The sequence below is a fragment of the Leopardus geoffroyi genome, chromosome D2 (assembly GCF_018350155.1).
Source record: "Leopardus geoffroyi isolate Oge1 chromosome D2, O.geoffroyi_Oge1_pat1.0, whole genome shotgun sequence".
NCBI classification, from domain to species: Eukaryota; Metazoa; Chordata; class Mammalia; order Carnivora; family Felidae; genus Leopardus; species Leopardus geoffroyi.
The window spans coordinates 37,700,259-37,719,787 of record NC_059334.1 but is presented as its reverse complement, the minus strand read 5'-3'; the positions used below and the strand labels follow the sequence as shown (position 1 = coordinate 37,719,787).

Here is a 19,529-nt window from a genome sequence, read left to right as displayed (position 1 = left end):
TTTAGAAATTCTTCCTCTCTGCAGAGAGCTAATAGATACATAATTACATTTTCTTTAGCTTTTCTATGGCTTGTCATTTATATTTCATTTTTAATTTATCTCAAATTAATTTCAATTCTGGTATGAGATGGCTGTTTATATTGATCATTGCTGTTAACCAATTGTTCCATCATTTATAATGCTCATATCCTTTCAATTTGTGATAACTCCCTTTTCATATATTCAGTGCTTCTCTCTAGAAGACAGTCTATTTTGCCTATCTTTTTGTGATTTTCTTATTCTATTGCTTTGGGGTAGTTGGCCCCTATGATTTCTGCATTTGGGAATTTGGTGAAGTTTCTTTGTGGCCTAATGCATGGTCAGTTTTTGTTACTATTCAACAGTTGTTATTAAAGAATGTGTATTCCTAGATTAGTGAGTAGTATATATGTCTGTCCATCCATTCTGATAAACTTATACAAATATATCCCAAGGAATTAAATGTTATGCATATATTCTTTATTTGTGCTTATTTTTTGGCTAGTTTCTGGAAAAGGAACATTAGCATCTCCCATTGTGATGTGGCATTGTCAACTTTTTTTTTGTTTGATGTATTCTTACCAGATTTTGTGTCCTGCATCTCAAAGTTATATTCTTAGGTGTGTAAAATTTCTTCATTGCTACACATTCTTGGTGCATGTTCCTTTTATCAATATGAGGTATTACTCTTTACTTCTCTCATAATTTTTCACAGCAGTTGCCACTTTAGTTGATATCATTGTCACTTTGTTTCCCCCTTTTTTGTCAACATTTGTCTGATATCTATTTTTCAGCTTTTAATTTCTAACTTTTCTTTGTGTTTTGTTTTTGGTGTATTTCTTACACACAGCATGCCTCTAGAATGTGTTAGTGATGGTTTTCTACTACCTGAGAGTCATTGTATTTTAATAGGTGAACTTAACTTACTTAGTTCTATTGTGATGACTAATATATTTTTGGGCTGTTTTTACTGTTACAATAGTATTTTCTAATTAATATGCTTTTCTTTGGTTTCTTTTTTCACAACTGTTTTCCTTTAGTTGGATTGGTCTTTTTTTTTTTTTTTGTTCTTTTTCCCCTCCTAAGATTTTGAATTTTTAATTCCAAATATATTCTTAAGTTTTTTTTCTAATTTTTTTTAATGCTTATTTATTTTTCTGAGAGAGAGAATGCGTGCGCACACAAGTGGGTGAGGGGCAGGAAGAGCCGGGGACAGAGGATCTAAGGAGGGCTCTGCTCTGACAGCAGAAAGCATGATGCAGGACTTTTAACTCGTGAACCCCTGAGATCATGACCTAAGCCGGATTCGGACACTCAACTGACTGAGCCACACGAGAGCCCCTATTTAAATTTTTGATACACATACTTAAACATAACTTTTCTATTAATATGTATAATTAATAGTATCTTCCCCTCGGGGCACCTGGCTGGCTCAATCAGAAGAGTATGTATCTCTTAATCTAGGGGTCATGAGTTTGAGCCCCACGTTGGGTGTAGAGATTACTTATAATAAATACACTTAAAAAATAGTATTTTCTCCTCAAGCAGGACGGGAGCTTTAGCACACCTTTCTTACCTCCACTGCTGTCCCATCTCCATATCTCTATCTTACATACAGTATCATCTAGAGATTTTAATTTTGGGGTCGTTGCTATTATTTATTATGTCTTGTAATATTCAGCCAACACATAAACCAATCAGTTACTTTTAATTCTTTTCCTACATTGGTTCTTGTATCTCACTTCTTTCGGATTTATTTTTCTTGAAGCTGGCTAAGTATATCTTTCTTGGTTCCAAATGATTTCTCTCGAGAATTATGAAGATATCCTTCCTTTGTTTCCTTTCACCCAGTGTGGCTAGGGGAACTGTGACAATAAGTTGATTCTCACTGCTTCGAGGGGCTTAGATCTTTACACTGATGTTCTGAAATGCCACCATGATATGCCTAGATTTGGACCTTTGACAATGCAACCTGCTGGATACTTAACAGACCTTTCCAATCTGAGGATACAGGTCATTCTTCTGGCCAGGGAAACTTGATTCTAATATTATTTGAGTTTTTCCTGCTTCCAGTTGCCTTTATTTTCTCCTTTTGGAAATTCAACTACATAAATGTTAAAAATGCTGTGCTTGTTTTCCATGCCTTGACTTTTTCCTTTGTATTTTTTATCCTTTTGAAGGAAGAGATCTCTATTTGATAGTTCAGCCCTCCGGTTTGTATGTAGCTATGTCCACTCTTCTGTTTTGTTGACTTTTTAACGCTTTGATATTCAAATTTTAATTTCTCAGCTATCTACTTGACTTCGTAGTGTTGACATATTTTGTTACAACTCTTTATGGTTTTCAATTAAATTTTTTCTGAAGCTGTTGCTTTCATGTTGTATTCTCAAATGTCAGTTTGCTAGAATATGCATTTTTTTCTTTAAAAAAATTTTTTTTACTATTTATTGGTTTTTGAGAGAGAGACAGAGACAGAGTGCAAGCAAGGGAGGGGCAGAGAGAGAGAGAGATACAGAATCTGAAGCAGGCTCCAGGCTTCAGCTGTCAGCACAGAGCCCAACATGGGGCTCAAACCCACAAACCCTGAGATCATGACCTGAGCCAAAGTTGGACGTTCAACTGACTAAGCCACCCAGGTGCCCCTAGAATATGTATTTTTTTCAAAGGAAACTTGATTTTCCTCAAAATGACTTTCTCAATTCTGTGTTCCTCTTTGGATTTGAGATGTGTGCTGTGAGTGCTGTCTTTGCCTCTGGCAACTTGTCCAGTGAATGCTGGGCTGTGCGGTGCTGCCTTCCGCTCTAGTAGCTGTTCTTACAGCTGTGGTGGCAATTTCTTTCTAGGACTTACCTGTTCACTCAGTATTGCTTAGCAACTAAAATGCCCACACTTATTGCTGTGTCCTGGCTGCTCCCATTTGGTGTCCCCATCAGTCAGTGTCACTGTCCCAGCCTCCTCCTTCCCAGTGTCAGTCACCCCATTTCATTTTTTGGACAGTTGTTTTCTTCTTTACTAAAATCTCCGCATCTGCCACCTCCTCCAACCTCAGTCTTTGTGGAATTCCTCATTGAAATTTGTTGACAAAGGACATTTCATATATTCTTTTATCATTATGGTTATATATATATATATAAATATACAGTTATTACTATGTATGTTAATATATAGAGACATATAACAAATGTGTTCGATATATATACATATATGTATACATATATATGTATATGGTTGCTCTATGTGTTATACAAATGTGAAATTAGGTTTCTTAGTTCTGTTGAGTTAATTTCCAACCAAGTATCCACTTTTCACCTGCCAACATTTTGTGCTTTTCTCTTATGTGCTATAGCCTCTCTTCCCTTCTTTTTGTCCTTGGGGATTTTACCATTTTCCCCCACTAGTATTACTTTAGTGAGGTTTTGAGAGGGGGCAGAGATAAAGCATTGTTTTCAACCTGCTAAATCTAACTACGATGCTCTGGAGTATTATTTGATCCACTGATGAATTATATATATTGGTATTTTATGTAGAATGCAGCATCTCTAACATTCGTGAGATTATTTTATTTTTGTGTTTTGAAAAGTCAGTTTTTCGTAGCAGGTTGATGTTTATTTTCTTAGTAGCTTTCTATCTTTTTTGTATTATGGGATAGTTTAGAATTTCAATAAAAAATGTTTTAAAGAATTTAATGATAAATTATATGGTTGCAAAGCCTTTGAGAGGAAGGTATTAGTAAATTTTCCTATTTACATACCAACTACAATTCTGCAATGACTTATTTCCCCTTTTGGTCATATCAACTTTCAAGGTTTACATTTTGGAGAAGTCATCCCCTATTACTGAGGTTCTCAGTTTTATTAGTATATAACTGTGCATGAATTGTTTTTTTCTATTTGCTTCTCTATTGGATGAGCCAGTCATTTATTTTATCCTTTGTTTGACTGTTGTTATTGTTTGTCCCCATAAATTTTTTTATCACTTTTAATCTTTATTGGTTTTCTGAGTATTCAGTTATAAACACTAAAATAGAAATCATCTACCTCCTAATGTTGTTAAGACTACCTTTTTGCTAAGATCTTAAGCTGAATGTATTTTTATAGGTAGTGTCTTATTATACTATTGATTTCTTCTAAGTTATAGTTAGCAAGTATGCTCTTTAAAATTAAGTAGCGAGGCAGCATGCTTAGTGGGTATACTAGTGGTTTTAGGTTACTCAAGTGATTACTCAGGTAAGGGGAAATTTGCTAACTATTTGAGAACAAAAATAAAGTTTGGTTCCTTTGGTACACTATTAACCAAAATAAATAAATACATCAAGATAGAGTAACAAGGTTAAAAGAAAAAAAAAAAAAAAGATATTCTCAACCAGTGGTTCCCAAACTTGGTTGCACTTTAGAATCATCTGGGGAGTTTAAAAAATTCTGACACCTAGGTTGTACCCCAGGCCAATTAAATCTGAGTATCTGGGAGGGGGAGGCAGGTATCAGTATTGTTTTAAAATCCCTGGGGTGATTGCATTAGCAGCAAAGTCTGGGAATTACTGCGTTCCAGCCTTGATTTCTCAAAGTGTGGTCTCTGACCAAGAGTATCTGCATCATTTTAGAGCTGGTTAGATATGCAGAGTATCAGGCCCCATCTCAGACCCACTGAATCAGAATCTGAATGTTAATAAATCCTAGGCAGTTCCTGTGAATGTGGAATTTGATAGTAGGTCTCTAATGCAGGTGTAGCAAACTAGGGCCCTTGGGCTATTATTTGAATAAAACTTTATTGGAATATGGCCACACCCATTCATTTACATATATTTACAGCAGAGTGGGAGTTGTGAGAGAACCTAAAATAATTGCTATCTGCCCATTTACAGAAAAAGTTTGCAATGCTTCTCAACCTTGACAGCTCCTTAGAATCATCTCAGAGCTTAAGACTCCCTCTGCCTGGCTGTACCAAGGCCCATAAAGTCAGAATGGACACAGGTATCAGTAATTCTTAAAGCTTCCCAGGTGTTTGAAATGTACAGCCAAGGTTCAGAACCACTGCCCTAAAAGTATAAAGAGGAAAGGTGGATGCATTTAAAAAGTCTGTTTTTATGTTGGAGGTGGCCATTGTTGAATATTAAAAGAAAGAAACAATGATGAAAGATTGATGTATTTGACCATATAACAAATTTAGAATTTGAAAAGAAAGAAAACAGAATTTTAGACTTAGAAAAAACCTTAAGCAAAATAAAAACAAGAATGACGAACTGTGGGAGATACTAGAGAACAAAATGTCCTCAGTATAACAAAGCCCAAATTTATTTATAAGATGAAGACACAGGTCATGTGGCAAAGGCCACTATAAAGCACTTTAAAGAAAAAATACAATGACTGATAAGTATGTGAAAAATAATGAACTTCATTTGTTGACATAGAAAACTAAAATAGTGATCAACTCCTATCTGGGGCCCTTCAAATTCAGAGGCTTAGTTTCCCTTCTTCCTTCCCTTCTTTTCTTTATCAGGGTATCAATCTGGTGGGGTTGTGGGCAGATGACCATTTACATAGTGGTGGCACATTGTTAGCAGACTCTGGCAAGAGGATCTCCGTGTTGAAAGTGCTTACTTGAGTACTGATGTTTGCAGTTGGAACTGACTGGCTGAAGTCTGTGCCGGGGCAGTGTTTCCAAGCTTAGGCTTTGTGCAGGTACACAAATTTGGGTTGAGACTTGGCTCCATTGCTTACAAATTGTGGTGGACACACTGCCCAGTCTGCTTATTTTTAGTTTTTTTCTTCTGTTGTATGTGTAAACTATAATTAAGGATTTTGGCATAAAAGAAGTGATCGAGAATAGTAGATGGCTGGGGCATCTGGGTGGCTCAGTCAGTTAAGCATCCTGCTCTTAACTTTGGCTCAGGTCATGATCTTACCGTTCATGAGTTCGAGCTTCATATGATGAAATTACCATTTAATGAGTACCACCAACATGCCTGCATGTATTATCAGAATACTTATTCTTCTGGTATACAATCTCCAGGGTATTTTTTAAAAATTGAAGTATAGTTGAGATATAATTTCAGGTGTACAACATAGTGATTTTACAATTACATACATCCTGAAATGCTCACCATGGTAAGTGTAGTTACTATCTGTCATCATACAAAGTTATTACACTGTACTCTTCAGCCCTGTGACTTACTTGTTTTATAACTTAATCTACCTCACCTATTTCTCTGATCCCCTCCCCAGCTTCTCCTTTGGCATTTTCCAGTTTCTTCTCTGTATTTATGAGTCCATTTTTGTTCGTTCATTTGCTTTGTTTTTAGGTTCTGTGCATAAGTGAGATTATGTGGTATTTGTCTTTTTCTGTCTGACTTATTTCACTTAGCATTATACTCTTTCCTTCCATGCATGTTGCCATGAATGGCAAGATTCCATTCTTTTTGATGGCTGAGTAATCCATTGTGTGTGTGTGTGTGTGTGTGTGTGTGTGCGCGCGCGCATGCGCGCACGCACACATGCACACACGTATGTGTGTATATATACATCTTCTTTATCAATGGATATATAGGTTGCTTCCATATCTTGGCTATTGTAAATAATCCTGCAGTAAACATAGGGGTAAATATATCTTTTCAAGTTAGCGTTTTCATCTTCTTTGTGTAAATACTCAGAAATGGAATTACTGGATCATATTGCATTTCTGTTTTTGAGGAAACTCCATACTGTTTTCCATAGTAGCTACACCATTTTACATTCCCACCAACAATGCATGAGGGTTTCCTTTTCTCCACATCCCTTGTTAATACTTGTTATTTCTTCTATTTTTAATTCTAGCCATTCTGACAGGTGTGAGGTGATATCTCATTGTGTTTTTGATTTTCATTTTCTTGTGATCAGTGATGTTGAGCATCTTTTCATATGTCTGTTGGCCATCTATATGTCTTCTTTGGAAAAATATCTCTTTAGGTCCTCTGCTCATTTTTGAGTCAGATTACTTTTCTTTGTATTGAGTGATATGAGTTCTTTATATATTTTGGATATCAGCCCCTTTTAGATGTGTCATTTGCAAATATCTTCTCCCTTTCAGTAGGTTGGTTTTTTGTTTTGTTGGTGTTTTTGTTTGTTTTGCTTCACTAGTCCCAAATGTTTATTTTTGCTTTTGTTTCCCTTGTCTGAGGAGACATATCCAGAATAATATTGCTAAGATTTATGTCCAAGAGATTACTGTCTACATTTTATTCTAGGAGTTTTATGGTTTCAGATTTCATATTTAGGTATTCAATCAACTTTGAGTTTATTTTTGTGTAAGGTATAAGAAAGTGGTCGAGTTTTATGCCTCTGCATGTAGCTATCCCAGCATGTAATTTTCCCAGCACCATTTATTGAAGAGACTGCCTTTTCCCCATTGTATATTCTTATCTTCTTTGTTGTAGATTAATTAACCATAGATATGCATGGGTTTATTTCTGGGATCTCTATTCTGTTTCATTGATCTATGTGTCTGTTTTTGTGCTGGTATCATACTGTTTTTATTACTGTAACTTTGTGGTATATCTTGAAATCTGGGATTGTGATATCTCCAGCTTTGTTCTTTTTTCTCAAGATTGCTTTAGCTACTTGGGGTCTCTTGTGGTTCCATACAAATTTTAGAATGATTTGTTCTATTTCTGTGAAAAATACTATTGGCATTTGATAAGGATTGTATTGAATCTGTAAATTGCTTTGGGTAGTATGGGCATTTTAACAACATTAATTTTTCTGATCTATGAACATGGAATATCTTTCCATTTATTTGTGTTGTTTTCAGTTCCTTTCATCAATGTCTTCTAGTTTTCAGAGTAGAGGTTTTTCACCTCCTTGATTAATTTTTTTCCTATTGTATTCTTTGTGATGTAATTATAAATGAGATTGTTTTATTAATTTCTCTTTCTGCTATTTCATTAGTAGTGTATAGAAACACATCAGATTTCTGTATATTTATTTTGTATCCTGTAACTTTACTGAATTCATTTATCAGTTCTAATAGATTTTTAGTGAAGTCTTTAGGATCTTCTATGTAAAATATTATGTCATCTGCAAGTAGTACAGTTTTACCTCCTCCTTACGAACTTGGATGACTTTTTATTTCTTGCCTGATTGCTATGGCTACGACTTCCAGTACTAGGTTAAATAAAAGTGATGAGAGTAGACATCCTTTCTTTTTCCTGATTTTAGGGGAAAAACTTTCAGCTTTTGACCATTGAGTATCATGTTAGCTGTGGGTTTGTCATATATAGCCTTTATTATGATGAGGCATTTCCCTTTCTGCCCACTTTGTGGGGAATTTTATCATGAATGGATGTTGATTTAAAAAAAAATGCTTTTCCTGCATCTATTGAAATGATCATACCATTTTTGTCATCCCTTTTGTTAATGTGCTGTATCATGTTGATTGATTTGTGGATATTGAATCATCCTTGGAATAAATTCCACTTGATCATGGTAAATGATCGTTTTTGTATGGTTTGCTAATATTTTTGAGGACTTTTGCATCTAGGTTCATTTTGGATATTGGTATGTTTTTGCCTTGTTGAGACTGCTTGCGCCAAGGGACACTGGTACATAATTTTCTTTTCTGTTATAGTGTCTTTGTTTGGTTTTGGTATCACAGTAATGCTGACCTCATAGAATGAATTTGGAAGCATTCTTTTCTATTTTTTGGAATAGTTTGAGAAGGATAGGTATTAACTATTCTTTCAAAGTTTGGTAAAATTCACCTGTGAAGCCATCTGGTCCTAGACTTTTGTTCGTTGGGAGTTTTTTGATAACTGATTAAATTTTGTTCTAGTAATCAGTCTATTCCAATTTTCTATTTCTTTCCTATTTAGTCTTAGAAGACTATTTGTTTCTAGGGACTTATCTATTTCTTTTAGGTTGTCCAATTTATTGGCATATAATTTTTCATAGTAATATCTTGTAATTCTTTGTATTTCTGCAATATTAGTTTGAAACTATGCTTTACTTTTTTAAAGTTTATTTCTTTCTTTTAGTAATCTCTATACCCAATGGGGGGATTCAAACTTATGACCTCAAGATGAAGAGTTTCATGCTCTTCTGACTGAGCCAGACAGGTGTCCCTCCTCTTCTTCATTTTTTATTTTATTTATTTGACTTCTCTCTCTCTCTCTCTCTCTCTCTCTCTCTCTGAGTCTGACTAGTTTATCAATTTTGTATATCTTTTCAAAACACTGGCTCCTAAGTTTCATTGATTTTTTTCTATCTTTCTACTTAGTCTCTTTTTTTTTTTTTTTGTTTCCACTCTGATCTTTATTATTTTTTTCCTTCTACTAATTTTGGACTTTAAGATCAGATTGTTTATTTGAGATTTTTCTTGTTTTTGAGATAGGCCTGTATTACCATATACTTCCTTCTTAGAACTGCTTTTGCTGGATCCCAAAGATGTTGAACCTTTGTATCTTCAGGGTATGATCTGAGAGATAAAGGTAATAAGACTGGGTGGAGAACTCCAGCTCTAGTACGGTTGCAACAGAGGCCTCAGCCAATGCCACATAGAGCTCTGCAGCTGGATGGCTCCTTAGGGTTATCCCAAATGGGGCAGGGCAGCGAATTTTTGTCCCCACACTTACTGCTCATTGGGGGCCTCCCATGGCAAGGATGTAACCTTAGGTGAAGCCACTTCAGGAGTCAGGGGAAAATAAAGACCTCTGTGCTTCACAACACCCACTACAGCTCATGTGTGTTATTCATTTAATATAGTCTCAGATATGATATGATAGTGTTTTATTTAGGATTCTTGTAGTTAGTCATTATGTGATGAGTTTGCCTTTTTTCCCCCAATGTGTGGAGTACCTGTGTCCAGGTAATTCCAGCTTTCTAAACCAATACAGAATGCAGGAAAAGAAAGAACAATCCATTTTAGGGGCTCCTGGGTGGCTCAGTCAGTTGCGTGTCTGACTCTTGATTTAGGCTCAGGTTATGTTCTCACAGTTCATAAGTTCGAGCCCCATATCAGACTCTGTGCCAACAGTGCAGAGCCTGGTTGGGATTCTCTCTCTCCCTCTCTCTCTGCCCTCCCCTGTTCTTTCTCTCTCTCCAAATAAATAAATAAACTTTAAAAATTTTTTGAAAAGCCAGTCCATTTTAATTAGTTGACTATATAGTATAGAGAAGTTTGCTATTTCTTAATATTTAAAGGAACTGACTTGAACTCATCGGGATCTTTGTGGGGACATAATTCATGTTTTTCGGTACACACGCATTTGCTTCTTTCCAACTGTTAGAGTCATTTTATATTTTCCTAGAATATCATTTTATTCCAGAGATTTTCAGTCATAGGAAACACGTAGTAAGAATACAGTATCATGAAGCAAAGAAGACAAATGGTTTGCCATTTAGGCATTACCCATCCCACCTCTCCCTTTTCTTGGCCTCTTGTATGTAATTTGAGTTGCTGTCTGTACCTCTGTAGGATCTCTCTGGGTGCAGCAGAGTGGCCACTGGTTAAGAGCTTTTCCTGTATTAGGCTGCTTTACATTTCCTAAGGGTGTCAGCCCTCAGCTCGTCAGGTAAGCCCTCAGTGCTCATGACTCTTTTCTTCAGGAAGCTGGGTACATACTCCTGAATGCAGAGTATGTACTCTGGAGCTGTCTGCTCATTCTTTCTCAAAAGTCTGATTTATTTATTCAGTTCAACTGAGTATTTATTGAGCTCCCACCTTGTGCCAGGTACTAATTTACATCTATGAAATAAAGCCATGAGCAAAGCAGACAGCAGTTCCTCCCTTCATTGAGCTGATGCTATACATAGGGAGTCAGAAAGTAAATGACGTAAGCAAGTAAGACACTAGTGCTTCTTCGTGCTGAGGAGAGAAGGAAAGTGGGCATGAAGAATAAGAGTTAGGGGGATGGAGAAGGAGGGGGCTTGCATTTGGGGTAGAGTAGCAGGGGCAGGTCTTGCTAGACAGCTGCATTAAGGAAACACCTCCAGGAGGTGGGGGAGTAAATCCCGTGGCCACGTGGGGAAGAGCCCTCCAGACAGAGAGCAGCGTGTCCAGGAAGGACCCCTGCACAGGAGCTTGCCTGTACCGGCGGGGATGGATCACTGAGGAGGGCAGCCAGGTTGAAGGGACAGTAATGTCAGGAGTGGGGGAGGACATCAGATCCAGAAGGAAATGGGTTGCCTTTGCTTTAGGCCCTTCAAGGACTTTGACTTTTACTCTGTGTGAAATGCGGACATTGGAGGATTTTGAGCAGAGGAATGGTGTGATCTGTTTTACTTTTTAACAGGTTCATTCTGGCTGCTATGCTGAGAATAGGCCCCCAGGGTCCAGGGCAGAAAGTAGTTAGGGAACTGAAGGGTATGTCCTTCAAACCACTATTTCTTCAGACAGTTTGGCTTGACCTAAAGATAAAATGTAGACTGATTTTTTTTTTAATCCACATAGAACTTTGTTTGTTCATTTGCATTAATGAAAGCCAATGCCATGGAAATGACCAGCATGAGGCAGTCAAATAAAAGCCCACTGTTGTTCAGCCCATTCTTGTATTACCTACGGTGGTCGCTTTTTCAGGGAGACAGTTCTGAGACAGTTCTCTCCTGTCTCCATCCTGGAAAACCTGTTTTCCTAAGAACCAGCTTGCTTTTCTCTTCTGGACATCATTAATCTTCTGATGTTGCATTCCTTACTTTGTTGACAAAGTGCTCAGAGCTAGATCTACAGTTTGCTTCTAGCAAGAGCATAAGACCTTTGGCTGCTGAATTCACTGTTTTTCCTACCCTTGTTTTCATACAGCTCCATTAAAAGGGAAGCTTTTATTCTATTATTATATTTTTGTGAGTCCCTTTAAAATGTGGCAAGCTACAGACAAATAATATAGGATACAAATAGCATCACCTACAGTAGAAAGAAAGAAATCCAGTTCAAAGCTTGGGTCATATGTATCCTATTTTTGTTTTCATAAGCGTAAAATATATATATATATATATATATACACACACTCAAACATGCACACACAAGATTTTCAGGATGAAACCATTAGCAGCTAATAATTACTAAAACATCATTATTTCCTGACTGGTTTCTGTGCTACTGGGTTTTTTTCCTCAAGTTTCTAAATTTGGTTTTTCATCTCCCACAAGTGCATGCCAGTGGTGCTGGACTAAGACCAGCCATCCAGGTTGGGCTGGATGCTTAGGACCAACAATAGAGTTTGTTAAAAATACACCTTCCAGGGGTGCCTGGGTGACTCAGTTGGTTCAGTGTCCAACTTCGGCTCAGGTCATGATCTCACAGTTTGTGAGTTCGAGCCCCACGTTGGGCTCTGTGCTGACAGCTCAGAGCCTGGAGCCTGCTTCGGATTCTATCTGCCTCTCTCTCTGTCCCCGACCTGCTTGCACTCTGTTTCTCTCTCTCTCTCTCAAATATAAATAAACATTAAAAATTTTTTTAAACTACACCTTCCAGCCTCTGCTACTCACTCCAATTTAATAAGGCTTGCTAACTTTGAAAATATTTTGCACAAACAATGTATTTTCTGGGATCCTGGATTTTTAAAATTTTTTTTAATTGTTTATTTATTTTTGAGAGAGACCGAGTGTGAGCAGGGGAGAGGCTGAGACAGAGGGAGACACAGAATCTGAAGTAGGCTTCAGGCTGTGAGCTGCCAGCACAGAGTCTGACGCGGGACTTGAATTCATGAATCGCGAGATCATGACCTGAGCTGAAGTTGGACGCTTAATCAACTGAGCCACCCAGGCACCCCTGAGATCCTGGATTTTTTAAGACATTTTTTGTTGTCTTTATTGTTGAACAAGTGCTAGACTGTGCATAAAAGTCTTGGATCAGATTCTCCTCATCTTCAAGTTCTGAGTGTTGCCCCATTGTCATTTATACTGACTGTTACATCTTGTGGTCTTAGTGGCATTAATGGTGACCCTCTCCACACCCTGACACTTTGTTTTTAATTTATTTTAATACTTGAAACTTGAAGAAAAGAAAAGGCAGATACTTCTCAGCATGGGTTTCTAAGAGCTGGTCATTCATTTTGCCTTTTAATCTCAAATCCTTTTTTCTTTTCTAGAAAGTTCTTTTCTATTATGTCTTGGCCATTACTTATGAACTACAGGTTGTTTGTACTTCCCTTCAGAACATGTTTTATTCATAGGTTGGATTTCTGTGATCTCCCCTCCATTTCCATTTTCTTAAGTTTTATCCTTTTTCTCTGTCTTTTCCTTATGTTCTCTGTGTTCTGGGATTACTTCTTAGTTTTGTCCTCTGCAACCAGTGCAGTGTTCAGCTGTGTTAAGTGAACCTTTCATCAGTTTGGTTAAGACTGTGTTTCAGCTCCTGGGCCTTCAGTTCATCAATATCCCTTCTCATCTCTGTGCTTTTTGGTTTAATAAGAGTAATATAAATATCATATGGCATAGAAGGCCAATGTCTTTTGAGAAAATCTTCTGTTCATGAAGGTAAATCCTTTTTAGATGAGAAATTTCCCTTTTGAGCCATTATCCTTTTCTCCCTCTTGTGCAGTGGGATTTTTTTCCCTCCTGGGCTTTGTGTTAGTTTTTCCTTGGTACCTAATGCTTGAACAAGGCAAAATCTACCTGGGCCAGATGTGGAGCTATATGGGGAGGGGGGGACTTCCTGTCTGTCTCCTTTCCTTGATTCATTCCAGTGAATCCCTGGAGCTTCTTCCCACCAGTTCCTGCCTTATGTATGGAGGCAGGATAAAGTCTCACCCACCGGCTTAGAGCAGCCTGTCAATAATTTAGCCCCCTCTCTGCTTAGCAGTGCTCTTGGCACGTGGGGCTGCTTGACAAAAGGCTTTCAGAAAATCTGTAGAAGAAAACCCCCTTAGGAAAAGGGTGTGATATTGAAAATATCTTGAAGCTGTGATAATCAGTATTTTGTATGTAATTCTCTTATATGATGACCAAGCATGTAAGCAATTCTCTTACATGAAGCCCTTTGAGTGACTCAGATTGTTTTTAACTCGTGAATTGGATCTGAATAGAAATATATTTTACCCTGGTCTATTAAAACAACAATAATTTGTGTTTTCTTTAATCCTTGATTGTATCTTCCTTTCAGGTGTTCATCTCTCTTCTGCTGTCTGGAAATCTACCTCTTTGTTTCCGTTCAGCAGCTCTTCATTACCGATTTAGAAAGGACAAACATTTATCTTGATACTTAGTAAAAGTGGAAATATACACATTTTGGATCCTGAAGTTATGGGGAGTGAGATCTTACTGATGTGATTTTTTTTTTTGATTGGGAGAAAAATATAGAACCTTCTAGAAAACAGATAATGCTGTGGCCTATACTCTTCATTTTATCAGGACTGAAGATAAAGTTTAAAAAAAAAATCCATCAAAGACATAAGATTATCCGATTTGTTCCTAATCTGCTCCTAGCACAAGGGTTACCCTGTGCTATTCCTGGTATTTTTCAGAGCCAAAAATCCTCTCAGACCAGTAGGTAACTAGAAATAGTGCTTTAAATCCAAGATGGACAAAAGAGAGGCCTCATTAAACTGGGCTCTCCCCACCAGACCTTCCTCTACAGGGGCTCAAAACAGGCCTCCTTTATGAGAAAGTTTACCAGCTGAGATTAAAGTCAAGAATCAGAATGAAGGACCATGTCCAAGGTACCGGTTGGTTTAATCTCCTGCAAAAACTTCATATCCCTTCAACCCTGGCAGCTGTAGATCAAACGGCAGAGTGTGAACATTAAAACCACGTGGTGAGAATAATGTGTCTCTATTTCATTTCTCTTTCCAGGTTTGAGATTTTTAAGAGCTCTCAGACTGATACAGTTTTCAGAAATTTTGCAGTTTCTGAATATCCTTAAAACAAGGTAAGATGTTCTTATTCATATTTTTCTCTTCATTCTGGTTCCCAAGGTCAAATTATAAATAGCAGGTGTTTTTGTTCATCACTATAAAGTTAGAGTTCTGTTATGCTCAGAAAAAGTGATCTAACAAAGAAATCTGGAGAAAGCCCGGGGTGGGGTTTGAACTGCTCTCTTCTGCAGGGCTGGGAACTGTCTGGTAAGAAGAGAAACGGCCGTGCATGTGGAGAAGTAGATAGTTTTGGGGGGACTGTGTGGGTGGCTTGGAAATCAGCCACAGCATCCTGGAGAGATGGTGCACAGTGGATGAGGGATCGAGCAGCTCAGTGATTGGGAAGTCCTTGCTCCTAGGTTCTGAATCGCCCCTTTATTACATCACTAAATAAGAAATTGAACCTAAACCCAAAAGCAATGGAAGCAGTGCTCTTGGAGCACTCACAATCACAAACCTCATATGGCAAACAGAAAATCATTTCATTTCAAAGTACATTTTAGATGTTCACTTTCTTGCCAGTGTAGTCCCTGGGGCTTGCTTTGTGAATTGCCTTTTGGGGAATACCTAAAAACCTTCTGCCGAATGTACTGTGACTGCTTCTGTTAACTGTGTTATGATCTGGAAAACACTACGGGAGCAGGAGGAAAAATCCCCCAGAGATGCCTTTCCTGATGACCTGTGGGTTTGCAGAGCTGGTCTGAGCCCAGGCTGCCTTGATGAATAAACTAATAAAAGAGGTTAGACGTACTCTAATGGAGAATAAGTACAGGCCATAAATTTCTCTTATAGGAAATTACACTTTAAGAAGCTCACTCCTAATGTTCCATTTCCTCTTAGGTTGACGTGTTTGATAAATGATTAAAAACAGGATGCTTCTGGATTTTGTGATTTATAATTAATATACCTGAATTTGGGGTGGGGGAGGGCCCTTGGATTTGGCATTGTTTTCCCAATAACTGAGGCTGGGACTCAGCTTCCCAAACCTGTCGTATCCAACAAATGTGATGGGCTGTTGACTTCCCTCTTTGGGGTTAGTGCTTTTTGTTTGTTTATTTTGGTTTGTTTTAATTCTAAATTGGTTTTTCCTTGCTAACTATTCATCTGTGTGCATGTGGGACAAATTCTCTTTGTGTTAGCCAAGTTAAAAAGCAAATGAGCATCTAACGTAATAGAAGCCCTCTATAGTGTGTCCCCCTACTCTGCACCTTCATTACCCTGGGGTCAGAGTTTGTTGATGTTGCACTTAATACTACGTAATATTATTAATATAGAATGAATATTGTTATTCTTCCTATTTCTTCTGAGTGACAGTAACCCTCGTTTCTACCTTTTTATGGCTCTTCTGTGCAATGAACTCATATTACTTTTGAAATTAAGATTATCCATAAGCCAGCAATCCTCAATGCTTACCTATGTCATAATTGTTCTGCTATATTTTTTAGGGTAGAGTTGGTGCATACCCAGTGCCAAGCACAGGGACTGATTTAAGAGACACTTGTTTTTTTTCTAATGCAGAATGTGTCATGTGGAGTTAACCACACTCTCTAACATGGTATAGTGCCCCTCGTTCCCTGTTTCATGTTTACATCATAAATTAGGGGGTTTTAACTCTCTGATACCAGTGTTTTAAGAATGTGCCATTACTCCAAGGAATAGCATGGCGAGAACTGTGTTCTCATTTTTCTTGCATTCCACATGGATCCTTTTTGGACTTGGGAGAATGTTAAGCCATGTGAATAAAATATCTTTTTCTGGACTTTTATCAAGAGACCCACCGATTTTCCAATCCTTGGAGAAGATTCTTTTCCTTTAGGTGCAGGAAATAGCACTAATGTCTGTGGTGCACAACTCACCAAGAAGGCCACAAGTATGGGTGAGGTTCATTCTCCCAAGGCACAGGGGAAAGAGCTGAAGCAGCCAGCAAGGGACAGAGGTGACTATAAATCAGGAGAGAGTGGCCTTAGGGAAGACTCATGGGGTGGCAGGATGCCATGTGTCTGCTATCTTGAGCCCCAAACAGCATCTCCCCATCATCCTACTTCCCACTCAGTTAAGCTCTTTCTATGGTAGAGCGGGTTTTCATCACAACCCCCCCCCCCCGGATTGTCCCTGTTCCTGTTGCTTAGGTGGGTGACTGAGTTAATTCAACAAGCCTGAACTGACCATCTATTCGTACCAGCAGTGAGATGGGTGCCAGAGTAGCGTCCTGCTATCAGAGAGTGCATGAGGAGGGAAGAGCCAGCTGGACCTGTGGTGTGGTGGTACTGGGTCACAGGTATATCCAGGGGTGGGAGTGGGGGGCGGTGAGGCATGGAGGAGAGGAATGAAACCAGGCTTGACATGAATGTGGGGCAGTCAAGGCTCTTTTCAAGAAAAGGTCTTAGGTAAGCTTCCTAGAAAACTAGATGTCATCCAGGCAGGGGTGGGCTTGGGCATCATCCAATCATAGAAGCTGCAAAAGCACATGGGTGAGAGAACATGGCCCTTGGGGGTGCTTTGAGTAGTCTGGTGCTCCTGGAGACTAGGAGTTCTTGGTGGGAAAACAAAAATGACATTATAGGAGAGCAGGTAAAGGCCAGACCCCAGGCACAGAAGAAAACTTGACTTAATTTATAAGAACTCCAGAGGCTTTAGACCAGCTCTTTGAGCCTATTCTCTCCTCAGGTGCCTGGTTAATCTCAGCTCTTTCCTTCTGCACACCCCCAAGCCCAGATCCCAAAGGCTCTGATTCAGAGAAAGGGAAGGCTTGGTTTTTGTAGGGCTTTGGACGCAGAGCGATTTTTCTGGTGACTCCTCTGTACTCTGCTGTGTTCATGGTGACCTTCCAGAAGGGTGGGCGCAGCCCTGTAATCATCTTTAGGGAGATTTTGTCTGGTTTCCCCGGGTGGCCAGTCCCTACCAATCTGTGGCATTAGGTAGGCATAGAGATATTGCAAATGTGATTTGAAATAATGATTTGAAATTGCAGCTTCATTTTCTGTCCTTTGGTTGCCTTGCTTGGCAAAGAGCTGGAAGAAACAGAGCAGGGAAGTATATTGGGGGGAGAGAGAGAGAGAGGGAGGGAGGGAGGGAGGGAGAGACAATTAAGAGGGCAGCAGAGTGAACAGGATGACAGAGAAAACACAGAAGAAAGAAACAGTTCACAGTTATGGGACAGCATCAGGGCTATTCCTGCCAACTACCAGCCAAAAGAGAGTCCTAATGTGTTCCTTCTCTGGAAAATGGCATCTTGAAGGGGACAGGTTCCCCTCCATGTCATCGTCGGAGCTTTGGCGGTGCCTCAGTGGCTCTGAAAACTGGCAAACAGACTCCCAGATGAGAGCAGACTTATTCTACACTCAGAGCAAAATAAGCATCTCTGTTTTAAAGGCTGTCATTCTGATCTCATTTCGTGTGTACAGGCTGATGATAAAAACATGGGTCATCCCAACAATTTGTTTTAAGTGGCAACGGCCTTACTAATTATCAAAGCAGTCTATAGCTCATTGTAAACATTTCAACAACGTAGAAAGGCATAAAGGATAAAGTAAAACTTCCCCAACCCTTACGAACTTCCAAGGTTAGGTTCTTAAAAAAAAGAGTATTCCCTATGGAGACTGCAAGGGCTTGTGCAGGTGGAGGCCACATCGTGAGGGCTCTCAGGTGTCATGGACTTAACTTGGAGAGCAAGAGGGAATTGCTGAAGGGTTTAAGTAGGAGAGGAATGTGGTCAGATTTACATTTTAGAAAGATCTACTAGTCCATCAATTGTTTGATGGGTTTGAAGCATCTAAGACTGTAGAGCATTAGACCAGTCAAGGCAGTTGTCCAGGCGAGTGGTATCAGGAAATGGCCTTAGGCAGGGCAAGTTGGGGTGGAGAGCAGGTAGAGGGGCAGAGAGATTACTTAAAGGGGAAGAATTGCCCGAACCCAATTTTGCTTAGAGTTCAGAATATTCATCTCAAAGTAGTATAGTCCAAGTGACTTTTCAGGGGTGGATATCTTACATCTGTCTGGCAAAGATAATAATAAAACAAAATAAACCCATTGACACCTGGCTGTAACTTTAGCCAGAACGGAGGAAAATAGTGGACAAGCTGAACAGGGACAGATTTGCCCTTCTTTGTAGAAAGTGGATGACGTTTTTACTGTTAACCAAAACATGTCTTGTTAAATACACTGAGGGCAAAGATGGCTCGTGTTAGCTCTGGGTTTATAGCTATACTTTCAAAAAGAGAAAGACTTTCTCTCTTCCAGTATCTGTGGGGTCCTGGAAAGGTCTCTGATCTATAGGAACAGAAAGATATCTGTGCCTGCCCTTGGAAAATTCACTGTATCCGGTAATGTAAATTTCTCCAATGGCTATGGAGAACTCATGAGTTGGGGAGGCAGCAATGAAAATGGACAACATAGAAATGATTTTCTTTATGAGTTAGGTTCTCATAAGGTCATAGTCCCCTCCCTCAAGGCATGGGAAAGGGGCTTGAATCTGAATGGTTCCAGTCATTCTCGCCATTGGGAAGTTTGTGTTTGGCTCAGACCCATGGCTTTGGCCAAAAACCTATACTTATTTCCAATGGCCCCCTTTTGCCATGCAGAGTGCACAAACTTGGCCCTGCTACCCCATGCCTCCTCCCACGGAGCCCTGTGCGACCTGGTGAGGTTCCAATTTCAGAATATGCAGTAAGTGCACCAAGAGTTAATTTTGCAT

General features: G+C 38.9%; 1 protein-coding gene across 45 annotated transcripts in view; it reads left to right on the top strand.

Annotated features, from left to right (window-relative positions):
* KCNMA1 (potassium calcium-activated channel subfamily M alpha 1) overlaps positions 1-19,529 on the top strand; it is a 729,677-nt gene that overhangs the window by 473,884 nt on the left and 236,264 nt on the right. For 44 of the 45 annotated variants that reach the window (XM_045437744.1, XM_045437752.1, XM_045437747.1 and 41 more), the window contains one exon: positions 14,775-14,850. In XM_045437744.1, the coding sequence (XP_045293700.1) occupies positions 14,775-14,850 (76 nt within the window). Of the gene's footprint in view, positions 1-14,607; positions 14,642-14,774; positions 14,851-19,529 lie in introns of those variants that run through there. The other variant, XM_045437785.1, reaches the window with a different exon arrangement.